At 44.0% G+C, this 14294-nt stretch overlaps 1 protein-coding gene across 4 annotated transcripts in view; it reads left to right on the top strand.

Moving 5' to 3' along the window:
• The window catches only part of TTLL4 (tubulin tyrosine ligase like 4), a 36009-nt gene that overhangs the window by 13177 nt on the left and 8538 nt on the right, over positions 1 to 14294 (top strand). For 3 of the 4 annotated variants that reach the window (XM_048483776.1, XM_048483775.1, XM_048483777.1), the window contains 12 exons: positions 818 to 881; positions 1288 to 1412; positions 4688 to 4798; positions 5673 to 5749; positions 6654 to 6848; positions 7678 to 7760; positions 8148 to 8276; positions 9039 to 9161; positions 9461 to 9559; positions 10129 to 10263; positions 10642 to 10776; positions 12600 to 12702. In XM_048483776.1, the coding sequence (XP_048339733.1) occupies positions 818 to 881; positions 1288 to 1412; positions 4688 to 4798; positions 5673 to 5749; positions 6654 to 6848; positions 7678 to 7760; positions 8148 to 8276; positions 9039 to 9161; positions 9461 to 9559; positions 10129 to 10263; positions 10642 to 10776; positions 12600 to 12702 (1379 nt within the window). The remainder of the gene's footprint in view (positions 1 to 817; positions 882 to 1287; positions 1413 to 4687; positions 4799 to 5672; positions 5750 to 6653; positions 6849 to 7677; positions 7761 to 8147; positions 8277 to 9038; positions 9162 to 9460; positions 9560 to 10128; positions 10264 to 10641; positions 10777 to 12599; positions 12703 to 14294) is intronic. The other variant, XM_048483778.1, reaches the window with a different exon arrangement.

Here is a 14294-nt window from a genome sequence, read left to right as displayed (position 1 = left end):
ATTAGTTTAACATTCTAATTGGCTGGATTTATCATCATTTAATATTGCACTGTTCCTCATTCTTAGGATAATGTGCTGAAATAGAATCAGAATCATAGAGCTGGAAGAAACCACAAGGGCCATCAAGTCCAATCCCCTGCCATGCAGGAAAACACAATTAAAGCACTCCTGACAGATGGCCCTCCACCATTGTTTAAAAACATCCAAAGGAGATCTCCACCCTCCAAGGCAGTGTATTCCACTGTTGAACAGCCCTTACTGTCAGGAAGTTCTTCCTAATGCTTAGGTGGAATCTGTTTTCCTGTACCTTGAATCTAGATGGTTACCTTCTGAATGCAGGCTTTTGAGGTGGAAAATTATGAGACAAGTGTTTGTATAGATAAGTATTTTATGTTCTCCCAACCTTATGTCAAGGTCTGTCTTAATCTTACAGCATACACATGGTTTCCAAGCTTACGCTGAAGTGCATGCAGAGAACAGACACTCCTCCCTCATCTCCCTTTGGGAAGAGTTTGAACTGAAGTAATAAGAAACTGTGGTGCCCTTTAGATGTTCTCCCAGTTACACTGAGCTCTGAGCAGTTCTTATATGGTGGGAAGTATATTTAAACAGTCCAATCGTATCTATTGTCGTTGAGTCATTTTAAATGTTTCCCCAGATGTACAGACACTGCTCATAGATAAGCAACACATATTTGATGAGAAAAATATATAAATGGCATTTAAATTATCTAAACTGTCTTCATAAAAACAAAAGGAAGCTGAATTTGTTCATGGTGTCCAGGATTTTCAGTCTTAAATGGTCTTTGTCTCAACAGGTGAATCAGATGGTTCATCCTCAACTGGATTATCTCCCAATGGTTCTGTGGCTATTATATCCAGGTGAGTTTCAGGAATGGTGAAAGTGTTTTCTTATCACTGATCACTACACTGGAAATAAATCCGTAGTATGTGTTCACTTGCTTGTGATTTTGGCCATGTTTTAATCCACTGAGACAATCAATCTCAGTGTACAGTTTCACTAACTGTGATCCTAGCAAAGAAATACACACATTTTAAGAAGTTGGATTTAAAGACAGCCAGTGGGATGCTTGTTGTATTCTGGGCCAGTGCTTGTGATTAATTATGGGCCCCAGGACCCTAATCTACCAAGAATTAAACTGCATATAGGAGGTAACAGCTATTCTAAAGAAGGTGCTGCTGTGTTGGGTGATCCAACTCTGCTCTGTTACTGCTGCTTTCTTCCTCTTGTGGTCATATAGCTAGAAAACTTGTCCTTTCCCCCTAGGAATTGCATTGAGGGATTGGTGCCACCACTTGAGGGCCAAGAACGAATTCTCAAGCCAGCTCTTGTATGCAGCCTATTTCCTAATGTGCCTCCTACCATATACTTTGGTACCCGAGATGAGAGAGGTAAGGCGGATTTGAATTTATTTCAGGAAGCTAACAAAAGCCAGAAGAAACGAGTGTAGCAAAGGGTGGGTGGGGAGGAGTCATAGTTTAGGGCAGGAAGCTCTGTAGGGTTGGGATAAAATAGAGGGATGTATGTGGCAATTTGGAATATGGTGTAAAGAAAAGTGGGGACTTCTGACTAATTCTCTAGTATAGCACCAAAATCTTCTGGTAAAGCTTGAATTAGACATTCACACTTCATCTGTGAGTTAAGTCAAATGGGTAAATACTCAGAAGATGCTGGGGGGATGGTAATATTCCATTGGCCTTCAGTCGCTGGCCTTCAGCAGCAGATAGAATCATGTCTGTCTCTTCTTCCGTGCTTCCTGACCCAATCCCAGCAAGAGAAGGCATCCAGATCAAGCATTCCCTGGCTACAGAGATGGGCCTATTTAGCTAGCAGTGGGATTGTGATGTCTGCTTTACACGCAGAAAGTTCCAGGTTCAGTCCTTGGTATCTCAAGGTTTAAAGTTCAAAAGGATCTGGTAGTAGGTTATGTGAAGGACCCCTGCCAAAAATCTTGGGAGAGCCAGTGTCTATCAGAGCAGACAGTATTGATCTCGAATGACTAATGTTCTGAGTCAGGATAAGGCAACTTCCTGTGTTTGTGTTGTTTGTTTACTCATAGAAACATAGCGTTGGAAAGAGCTGTACAGGCCATCTAGTTCATCCCCCTGCTGAATGCAGGACAACCTAGAGATTCCCAGACAAGTCTTTGTCCAGCTGCTGCTTAAAGACTGTCAATGATGGGAAGCTCACCACCACCCTGGGCAGCTGATTACATAACTATTACTATAACACCTTTTTCCTAATATCCAGTTGGAACCTTTCTGCCCATAATCTCAACCCATTATGGCGAATCCTCTCCTCTGCTGCCAACAGGAACAGCTCCCTGCTCTAAGTGGCAGTCCTTCAAATACTAAAAGAGAGCAGTCATGTGTCCCTCTAAATCTCCCCTTCTCCAGACTAAACAGTCCCAAAGCCCTCAGACTCTTTCCTCATAGGGCTTGGTTGCCAGGCCCCTGATCATCCTCATAGCTTTCCTCTGCACCTCCTCTATTCTGTCCACATCCTGTTTGAAATGAGATCTCCAGAACCACACACAACAGGTGAGGCCTAACCAATGCACTGTCCAGCAGGACTATGACATCTTGCAATTTGGACGTTATGCTTCTGTTGTTACACCCTAAGCCTTTTTTTGCATTAGCCCTTTTTTGCTGTTGCATAACACTTGCTGCTCATATTTAAGTTATTGTCTACCCATACTCCAAGATCTTGTTCACACACTCTGCTATTCAGTAGTGTATCCGCCATCCAATATGCATGTTCCTCATTTTCGTTACTGTCCAGGAGCAGGGGTAGCCCCCACCCCCTCCCCGGACTTGCTCCCCAGCCCGCGGCCGGCGGGCGTTGCCCCTGCGATGCGGAACGCTGCAACAGGAAGAAGACCCGTTGCTGCGTTGACAAGGGACGGGAGCGCTCCGCGGATCAGGCAGAGTCCCGTTGACGGGAGACCGGAGCGGCGCCCTGCTGTCTCCTTGGCCGGGGTAACGGGCGAAGCCCCGGCTGCGTAGGGAGACGCGTCGTTCCTTCAACGGAGGAACGAGGCGCCGAAAGGTCCCGTTATGCAGCAACAGGAGAGAGGGGTGGAAGCCAGATCAGAACAGAACCAGCTGAGCCCTGTTGGGCTGGCGAAGATGCAGGGAGGCGGAAGGAAGGGTAGCCCTTGGGGGGCATGAGGGCAGGGTTTTCAACCCCACAGAAGGCCAGGGAGAGGATAAAAGAGGGGAAGCATGGGAAGGCGGGGAGAGAGGACAAGAAGGAGGGAAGGAGAGAGAGCGTGTGTGTGGAGGAGGAAGGAGGAAAGGACATAGAGAGACAGGGAGGAGGATGACAGTGGGGGAGTCTAAGTGGAGGAGAGGAGAAGAGGGAAGGGGTGAAGGTCTTGGAGAGGAGGGGAGACGGTGGACTGTCAGAGGGGGAAGGAACTGAGGGGGAAGGAGAAGTCAGCAGCCCAGAGGCTAGTAGGGAGGCTTCCCTACTCTCCCTTCCTAGCTTTCTGTGGACACTGGGTCAGCTGTGGGCAGCCGGAGCAACCTGTGGCTGAAGTGGCTGTCCCACTTAGTCCACTCCCTGGAGAACGGGAGTGAGGACGGAAGTTCCAGCATCTGGGCAGGGGAAGGTGGGTTGGCAACAGGGCTCCCGACGGGGACCCCGCCCTGGGCGCAGGACAGTTACCCAGATGTAGAACATGGCACTTATCCTTGTTGAATTGCATCTTGTTCAGTGCTTTCCGGTGTGTTCAGATCTTGTTGAATTCTTTCTCTATCTTCTGGAGTGTTTGTTGCTCCTTCCAATTTGGTATCATCTGCAAATTTAAAGAGTAGTCCCTCCACAGCCTTATCTAATACTCTGCATTGGTGTATTCATAGTGAGGAACAGGGAGTGATTATTGTGTAAACCATGGGAGCCCTTGGTCTGGAAATCTCAAAGCTACCCATTTCCCCTTGGAATGTGCATGTAGATAACCTGGATGCTTTTTGCTATGGCAGTATTTCTCACACTTCTTGAGTGTGGGCCTCCTTTTAAATGTTTTATACATTCTGCACTGTTTCCTTAACTCCAGCATCATCCATTTGCTCTACTGCATAATGCATAGAGATCCTTGCATGCAGTTGTGTGTGTGAAGCCTGCTCCTGTATGCAAAGATCTGTGAACCAGGGAACTAATCCAGCACTGATATTAGGAAGGAAAATGTAGTAGGAAGGAAAAGGATATTAGGAAGGAAAATGTAAACTCCCCATAAAAACCATACAAAGAATACCCTATCAGAACAGGCAGTAGCCACTTTTACAAATCTAATGTGCATCAATGAAAATGTTCTGCTCAAGGGATTTTAACTCACCCACATCTTGGCTGGTGAGGAGGAGAAGGGTTTGTGTGCTTCAGAATCTGGTTCCTCCCAGGAACTTCGTGTCCTCTGTCCAGGTATTTCATATCCACAAAGCGGACTTGCCTGTCAATTGGAGGAATACTGTGCTATTGGCAAGTGGTGAAATTTCTGCCCCGGGTTCTTTTTTCTCTTGATGATCTGATCCCGTAGAGAGCTACTGAGCAGAAATCTACACCTTTAAGCTTTCCTGCTCATTACAACTTCATTTAACTGATTTTTAAAGAAATGGCTGCTCCTTAGGTTTGGGTTTTCCTCTACCTTTAAGGTTTGCTTTCTTCCTAGTGGAGAAGCTTCCTTGGGAACAGAGGAAGATGCTGCGATGGAAGATGAGCACTGTGACTCCAAACATTGTGAAGCAAGCAGTTGGCAGGTCCCACTTCAAAGTCAGCAGGAGTGAGTTGTCTTCAGGGTGGAAATGATCTTTGGTTGCATGTCTCTTTGCCTTAAATATATTCATGCTTACCAAAGCCCACAGCTTTGCTTTGGCATAGTGCTAGATGCTGGGGAAATTTATTGTCTCACTTTTAAGACCTGGGTCACAGTACGAGACAGACTTCTAGAACTGATTACCTTGGTGTGACTTTCTTGCATGATGCTGCAAACGAGGTACCTGCAGTTAAGACTGTGGCTTTTTCACCACTTCCCTTTCAGATTTGAGCAAGCTTTCTGGTTCCACTGCCCTGGTATGTCCCCTTAGGCAGCTTAACGGATAGTTTTTGCCACAAGCTGCTGTTTTCTTGCATGCAAAAAAAATTGAATTGCGTTTGCAGACTTTGCCATACATGTTGTGATCGGTTGTGGACTACATGTCATAGCACAGAACTGTGACTTTTCTTTCCTGTAATTTCTTTAATAATTACACTAACCTTTCATTCACCACCATTTCAAGTAGGAGGAGAGTTAGACATGACAAATAATAGCCTCCATCCTGAACAAACAGAGCTTGCCTTCAGCATATAGCTTATGACATTGATGTAGGAAAAGAATAGATGGGCTACCACCGAAGAGAGGAAAAGTGGTTTATAACTGCACACATGTTCTTCATGTTTTTTTGTTGGAATTTATTTGTATGAGGCTTCTTCAGGTTTCAGTGGAAGGAAAAGCATGGTTACGGATGGCAACATATTGTACATTCATATTTGCCAGATGAAAAGTTTTAGGTGACTGAGACTTTCCCAGTTTTGTGTAAAAAAAACCCCCCAAAATGTATCCATCACATTGTCCAGTAATACTGAATATGATTTCTGAACTGCCCTGTTGCCCACAGGAAACAATGACTGGCTGGGCTGCTGGGGCCATCACATGAAATCTCCTGGGTTCAGAATTATCAGGGAACACCAGAAGGTAGGAGCTGTAGTCATAATTGGACAAGAGCAAACTGAAGTACATCATGCAAGATGGGGGCCAGAGGGCGAGATACACCCAGCTTCTGCTTACTCTCCTGTCCCCCCTCCCTGTTTTTCCACTGATAGCTTTCCTGTTCTCTGCTTTAGTGTTCCCTGCCCCCATCCCTTCATATGCATTGGTTAGCAGTCAATAGGACTGAATAGCTTAATACTTTACTCAATCGCTAGTGTGAACAGAGTCTCAAATGGGGCAGTGAGACTACTGATGCCCCAGTCTCCACAAATATATGTCAAAGCATACAATCATTCAACAATTCACGTCAATGAAAGCTTTTCTAAGCTCATACAAAACCTACAGTGAGCTGCCTGTATCTGGTAGTGACTGACTTGATAAATCTTCAAGGGCTCATGGGCATGTGGTATTTACATGAAAATATGCAAATTAACAAAACTATACATACATGTATATATTGAGACCAATTCAGAAGTTTCCATCTTACTTTCAATGTACATAAAATTTGTCCAAAGAAAGACATTCTTACAATTCTGTCAAGAGAAATACAAATACCATCATGTTTCCTGCCCCCATCCCTTCACAGTCTGCTGTTAGTGGCTGTGTTTCTTAAGGTATCCTAAATGTATAAGACACAGTATGGCAAGTACTTTATTTATTTATTATTTATTTATTAATTCGGCTTTTATACCGCCCGATCCCCGAAGGGCTCCTTTGATGCTTGCACGCTTACTGTATATAAACTATCTGTAGAGAGTATCAGCCAAGGGTTTTGGGATTAGCATGGGTGATATATGTTCTCATAAGTGTCCTTGAATTTGGAGGAAGTTTTTCTGAAAGCAGAAAGGAGACATTGTTCTGTTCTTGAACTCTCCTTCCCCATCTGCAGCTGAACCACTTTCCTGGCTCATTTCAAATTGGGCGGAAGGACCGGCTGTGGAGAAATGTGTCCAAAATGCAGGTGCGCTTTGGAAAGAAGGAGTTCAACTTCCTACCCCAGTCATTTATTCTCCCTCAAGATATCAAGTTGCTCAGGAAGGCTTGGGAAGATTGTGGAAGCCACCAGAAGTGGATTGTGAAGCCAGTGAGTCGGGATGACCTCCTTACGTTCTTTGCCCTGCCATGTTGTTTTCTACATAACCCAGCAACACAGAACTCCTGTTGCCTTCTAGTAATGGTGGGAGCTCCCTTTTTGGAGATGTATAATTTTCACTGGAGTATTCTGAGTACCACTTAACTTTAACATAAGTATATTGAACTAACCTTCTGATTGTCCTTTTCCTGCAGGTGGGAATTGCTTTGATTTGAAAAAGTCAGTGATATGCTCTTTTCTTTTCCTCTTTTTGAGAGGAAGAATAGTGAGAAAGGCAGGATGGATTTGCATCCTGTTAGGGTTAAGTAGACAAGATTCTGGGTGAGTTGTGAGGTGATCCTTCCAGCATTTTTTAAATGCCGGTAGAAGCTGGCAGGGATGTGATCTGGATCAGGGAGGCACTGGGGTGGGGAGTTTCATTCACTTCCCTGCTGCTGTTTCATCAATCAAAACTGCAACAGGGAGAAGGGACACATATTGGTCAGAAGCCCACCAGTGTTTCCCTGGCCTCTGAAGTCTTCATTTTCCCATCTTCAGGTGATTTGATACAACCAGGAGGGCTCAATTAAAAAAAACAAAAGCCCTAAGGTTTATTACAATCCACAAAGCTGTGTACTTAGTATTGATCCTTGAGCCTATAGATATGGCATGATTACAGGCTTTTAGAACCTCTGGCTATAGTTACTTCTCCTTGTCAAAGGCACATACCTGCCTTTTTTGACTAGCATTGCTTTATTCTTCCCATGGTGTCCATTTTAACTTTGAAGTGTAAGATAAAGGCAAATCCATGTTTATATGCATCTCTGTCTCTCTTCTCTAGCCAGCATCAGCCAGGGGCATTGGCATCCAGGTCATCCATAAGTGGAACCAACTGCCAAAGCGCAGGCCGCTGCTGGTGCAAAGGTGAGCAATGTTTCCCTAAAACTGTGGCACAAATTCATCTCACCTGAGCAGAGCAGCCAGCTGGATTTCTGGAGGAGTTGAGAAGCTAACTGGCCTTTGATTCTGTTGTCTTGTGGAACTAAAATTGCTCTAGGAATCTGGTTTCTTTTTCCTCTACCATCTATTCAAGAGGAGGGAAATGGCAGAGTTGCTGTCGCAGTAAAGTATCTTCAGAAACCTGGTTGACTTTTTCCTGTAGCACAAAATGGTATGACAAAAAAGCTGGACTAACTATAGTCTCTAGACCCCTGCTGGACCAAAGTAGTCTCTAGAATGATGAAAAGGGCTAAAAATAGTTTGATGTCTTTTTTCATTATTGAAACTCACGGGCCTCTTCTCCTTTTTCAGATATTTACACAAACCCTACCTCATTGGTGGAAGTAAGTTTGACTTAAGGATTTATGTTTACGTCACATGCTACGACCCACTGCGTATCTACTTGTTCAAAGATGGACTTGTGCGTTTTGCCAGCTGCAAGTAGGTTGCCTAGGGACTGTGTGCCTATAACAGGGTGAATATTAATAACCTAAAGCAAGAGGGTCAGATTGAATATGGCTCTTGTGACCTGGAGTGATTACAGCGGTCTCAAGATTGAGAATGCATTTTGACAGCTATGTTACTACCTCTAGGAACACCAGCTGAATGATGTTAAAATGTGTCCTTAAACAAAAAGCAGATAGTATTGGTACACCAATGTGTGCATCTCTTTGTTTACGAAATGTGGAGGGGAGAGGCTGATCACTCAGTGGTAAAGTATGCCTATTGCATTGGAAAGCCCCCGGTTCAGTCTTTGGGACTTTCCAGTTAAAAGGTCTCAGGTGACAGGTCTTGGGAACATGCTTGCTCTGCCAGAGACCTTGGCGAGTCACTGCCGCTGGCTGCTCTGGAGTATTGATAGGCAGTTCTAGCCTTAGGTAGGCTGGTGGTCTGATTTTTGCATGAGGTTCGTTCATAGGTTGAGTGATCTGTCTTCTGAGTTTGTTCTGTTAGCCAAATGTATATTGAGATGCTGCAGTATTTTAGTCCTCTGTTGGCTACAGATCAGAAGTTAATTAACTGACTTTTGCAAATGACCTCCATCCAAGCTGCTCCTAATGTGTAGGCAGGATTGTACCAGATACTCGGAGGGAGGCTTTTTGTTGCTCATGGGCTGCCAGTTGCCACTCATCTTCTTGCCATTTATTTCAGTGAGTCCTTCTCGCAAATTTTTATGACCGTTTTTTTCTTGTTCCATCCCAGATATTCCTCCTCCATGAAAAGCCTCAATAACAAGTACATGCACTTGACCAACTACAGTATCAACAAGAAGAATGTTGAATACAAAGCCAATACAGACGAAACTGCTTGCCAAGGTCACAAGTGGTAAGTGCCAACGGTGCAGGAAGAGGAGGCATTCTTTTGCTATCATGTACATTCTGATGTATGTTAGTAGATATTGTCTCTCCTGCAGCAGCGAGGATTGAATTGAAATCGCCTAGGGAGCAGTCCTTCTCTTTCCCTCAGAAAGGGACCAGGCTTTCCTTAATTGTGCAGAAAGGCAAAGGGCCAGATTGTCTTTCTGATTTTTCACACATGAAGGAAGAAGAGTTGATTTAGACTGTAGGATAACACTAGCATGCGTGTGTGCACACGCACACACATCTTTCGCTCTCTCTCCACAGGGCACTGAAAGCACTCTGGAGCTATTTGAACCAGAAAGGGGTTGACAGTGAAGCCATCTGGGAGAAGATAAAAGACATTGTTGTTAAAACCATTATTGCGTGAGTCTAAGAAGATTTTCCACCTTCTCTGTCTTCTTGATGGGGCCAGCTGACCTTTAGGGATGTGTTTATCCTGGCTCATTTCTTGTTGCTCACTGCTTTTGGAATCAAATGTTACTTTTACATACTTTCTAGGCTCCTCTTTGGCTCTTGGTTGGTCAGAGAATATCTTAATCTGTATTATTACCTCTTGTGAATAGTCCTATTCTGAAGTGGAGGACAACCATATGCAGGAAAACCTCTGTAAAGTTTTCACCACAGTCTTATTTCTGTATATGAAATATTTCTATTCAGCATCTCATCTGCTTCACTCAAACAGGTTTGTAACAAGGCAGATAATACAAGTACAAAATATTGTAGCAATTCAGTGGAAACCTACTGCCATAAGCAGATTGAAAGGTTAAAAATTAAAACCAGCCATGATAATGCTGTGGGGATGCTCTCAGTGTAGCTCTGCTCTGTGCTAATGGCTGTCTTGTGGTTCCTTCACACTTGAGGCATAAGAGAAGCAAATCCTGCTAGTTAGTCCTGCTGCTTAATAGTAATCAAGCACCGGCTTCACTTTCCAGGTCAGAGCCCTACATAACCAACCTTGTGAAGTTGTATGTGCGGCGCCCTTATTGCTGCCATGAGCTGTTTGGGTTTGATGTCATGCTGGATGAGAATCTCAAACCGTGGATTCTGGAAGTCAATATCTCACCCAGGTAGGCTGTTACATTGGTTGTGTGTATTCCAGTGCAGGGTTGATGATGTCCTGTGCCCCAGAGTGGTTCTGCCAAGGTATGCTTAGTCAGAACAGACTAAGCACACTTATTCTGCCTCCACCTCTTCTTGGAGGCAAGAAGCAATAGAAATGAGTAGTTCAGGAAGGAGGGACAGGAGGTACTGTGTAGCTGTACTTAAGCTGCTTGGGAATGGCCGAGCTCCCCATATTTGTAATTCAGTGTTGTGATCAGAAGTTTTCCTGTTCTTTAATCAGGAGAGAAGTGAATTGATTTCACAGGTGTTTCAAATGTCAAGTGCAGGTCAAATACAGGGTGTTCAACCAAGATTTTTAAATAATGTGCTCAATTTCTCTGCAGCCTCCATTCAAACTCTCCCCTTGATGTGAGTATCAAGGGCCAGATGGTCCGGGATGTCCTGAACTTGGCTGGATTTACATTGCCAAATGCAGATGATGTGGCCTCATCTTCTGGAAGCAACAGCTCTACAGCCAGGTCAGTGACCATAGATTGCAGATTGCATTAGCAAAGAGTTGGAAATAGGTGCTCTAGGCTGAAAGATGGGAAATTGTTAACAGTGTTACAGCACTTGACTTCAGCACATAACCAAAGCATCTAACCCAGTGGTTCTCAACCTGTGGGTCGCGACCCCTTTGGGGGTCGAACGACCCTTTCACAGGGGTTGCCTAAGACTCTCTGCATCAGTGTTCTCCATCTGTAAAATGGATAAATGTTAGGGTTGGGGGTCACCACAACATGAGGAACTGTATTAAAGGGTCGCAGCATTAGGAAGGTTGAGAACCACTGATCTAACCAGAGCATTGATTTACTTTGTAGCAGTTGTTTGTAACTGGATTCTCCTGTGTGGGCAAGGCAATCTATTTGCCAATTATTCCTACAGTGCAATTATAGTACAGTCCCCTGTGATGTGTGGATTCATTCAACCTAATCTGTCAGGTTGTGCGTATTCTGCACTGACATTGTGGAAGTGCAAAGAGTATATTGGGCACAAAATTCATCATCCTAAGAACCTTGGCTATCTTCTTAAAGGAAGTTTTGGGCCCTTATGATGGTCAAAATCTAGGAATCTTTGTGGTGATTAATGAACCTCTGTTTTCCCAGTGGACTTTATGGCTGACTGGGAATTTAACTGATTGTTTCCAAAGTACCATCTGGATTATCATTGTTTTCTTTTTTTTTTTAAAAAAAGCAAAGAACACTGTAGCAGTATAAAAATACCTGCAATGTGCAAAAAACTCAAGCCAAATGTAGGGGTGCATATTAAGTTTTTCCAGGAAAAACAAACATATGTTGGTTTCAAAATGAATATACATTGTTGCTCTGATTTCAATGCAGTGCATATTTCCTTATAAATAAGGCCCAGTGAATATGATAGGACTTGCTTCTAGTTAAGCAAGCCTAGGATTAGGCTATATTTGTTATGCAAATGAACAGTTTATAGAAGGAGGAGAAGGAGTAGTTTGGATTTTATCCCCCCTTTCTTTCCTGTAGGAGACTCAAAGGGGTTTACAATCTCCTTCCCCCCTTTCTTTCCTGTAGGAGACTCAAAGGGGTTTACAATCTCCGCCCTCACAACAAACACCCTGTGAGGTGGGTGGGGCTGTGAGAGCTCTGAAAAGCTGTGACTGGCCCAAGGTCACCCAGCTGGCTTGTGTTGGGAATGCACAGGCTAATCTGAATTCCCCAGATAAGCCTCCACAGCTCAAACGGCAGAACAGGGAATCAAACCCGCTTCCTCCAGATTAGAATGCATCTGCTCTTAACCACTTCGCCACTGCTGCTCCTTATAGCTTGGATACACTGAAGGGGTTCTCTAGACACATCGCCTATGGAACATGCCTATTGCCCAAATTACCTCCCCCGTGCAGTGAAAGGAGTTTCCAGCTTCAGTGGAAAGAGGAAAGCTCTGTGGGCAGAAATCATTTTGTCCCTTGAAATGCTTCAGTGGATCCATATCTATGATTCCTGTGCACTGGATACAGATTCTGGGCCCCTGTGATCTGTCTTGAGCTACTGTCTTGACTGTTCTTTTTCTCCCTGCTTGTCAGTTGGGTAATGAGAGTTGGTTCCTTGCTTTTAGCTGTTTCCCCTTAATTCTAGATTTAAGCTATATTGGCCATTGTGAGTTGTGGATGCTCTTTGTCATTTTCTGGTGATTTAGATATCAACAGCTGCAGCTTCAGTGTGCTGCCGAATGCTGAGTATTGCCATTGACCTTGGCTATAGATGGCAGAATGGAGATAATGGCTCAGTTGAATTACTGTCTATATAATAACTTTGATCATTGTTGTGCCCAGCTTGAATACTGCCTTGAAGGAAAAATCCAGGCCTTCTCTCGAGTTGTTCACTGCTGAGAAGACAAAGAAAGCATACTATCTGACCCAGAAAGTGTCTGATCATGTAAGTGGGATCATATCTTACCCAGATTCTTGAATCATGTGTTGTTTCACTGATGTGTATCCAGACCAGAGTTTCTTGGCTATATTTTTTGCATTATTTGGCTGGTGATTACTTGGTGCTCAGCCTTACCAGATAAGCGTTTTTTGCCAGAATGAAATTCCCAGTAGAATAAGGACAGTCTCAGTATGTCCCTGTGCCCCAGTTATGGTCATCAGAAAGCCTTCTGTTGGCTGTTCACCACTCAGGGTGGCTCATCTGACATCAACTAGATCCTGGGCCTTTTCCATTGCAGCTTCTGCTCTGTAGAATGGGCTTCCTGAAGACGTAAGGTGGGCCACTTCCTCGGAGATCTTCAGGAGTCACTGCAAGGCCTGCTTGTTTGCCAGGGCTTTTGAGGAGGTTTGAATGGCAGGCATCTTTTGAGCAGGGAAGGAAGGAAAGATTTAGGGTTATTTTATTTTTAAGTGAAAATGTTTTTTTACTATTGTTGTAAGTTGCCTTAGAAGCATAGAGTTGGAAGAGACCACAAGGGCCTTTAAGTCCAACCCCCTGCCATGCAGAAACACACAATCAAATCACTCCTGACATGTGTTCATCCACCCTCTGTTTAAAAACCTCCAGAGAAGGAGACTCCACCACTCTCTGAGGCAGTGAATTCTGCCATTGAACAGCCCTGACAGTCAGAAAGTTCTTCCTAATGTTTAGGTAGAATCTCTTTTTCTGCACCTTGAATCCGTTACTCCATTCCCTAGTCTCTGAGGCAGCAGAAAACAAGCTTGCTCCCTCTTTGACATGACATTCCTTCAAATATTTAAACATAGCTATCATGTCCCCCCTTAACCTTTGCTTTACCAGACTAAACAGCCCCCCCTCCCTAAGTCTCTCTTAGTAGGGCATGGATTCCAGACCTTTGACCATTTTGGTTGCCCTCCACTGGACACATTCCAGCATCAATATCCTTCTTAAACTGTGTTGCCCAGAACTGAACACAGTACTCTAGGTGAGGCCTGACCAATGTAGAGTAGAGTGGTGCAATTATTTCCCTCGATCTAGACACTATACTCTTATTGATGCACCCCAGAGTTGCATTGGCTTTCTTGACTGCCATATCACACTGTTGACTCAGAAGCTTGCAGGCTGTCATCAGGAAAGACACTGCTGACCTTGAACCATGTGGAAAGGCAGGGTATAGAGGTTTAAATAAATAAATAAATAAGGTAAATGTCTTTCCTGATGACAGCCTGTAAGTTTGTAAATTGCAAAAAAAGAATAACCTGAATGACAAGACAATTAAGTACTCAGTTCTCAGTTTAGGGTTTAATGTAATACTGTTTGCCTAAAGTCTGCGTTCAAAAAGAATTTCCAAACAGTTTGCCTGTTTTCTTGTAAGTAGTGTCTTCAGGCAGATCATTTTCTTGTATGTGTGATTTTGTATAGTTACTCAAAAGTATTCTGGAGGCATGACCACGAGATCTACCCTCCCCTGCTTATTTCTGTCATGGTGCCTTTTGATGTCTTCTCACTGCTTTCTTGGAGGTTGTACAAGGGATGACATCCCAGACTCTCAATTCAAAACCATTGTGAAGGTGTCA

Source organism: Sphaerodactylus townsendi, linkage group LG02, assembly GCF_021028975.2.
Source record: "Sphaerodactylus townsendi isolate TG3544 linkage group LG02, MPM_Stown_v2.3, whole genome shotgun sequence".
NCBI classification, from domain to species: domain Eukaryota; kingdom Metazoa; phylum Chordata; class Lepidosauria; order Squamata; family Sphaerodactylidae; genus Sphaerodactylus; species Sphaerodactylus townsendi.
This window is presented reverse-complemented; position numbering and strand designations above follow the sequence as displayed.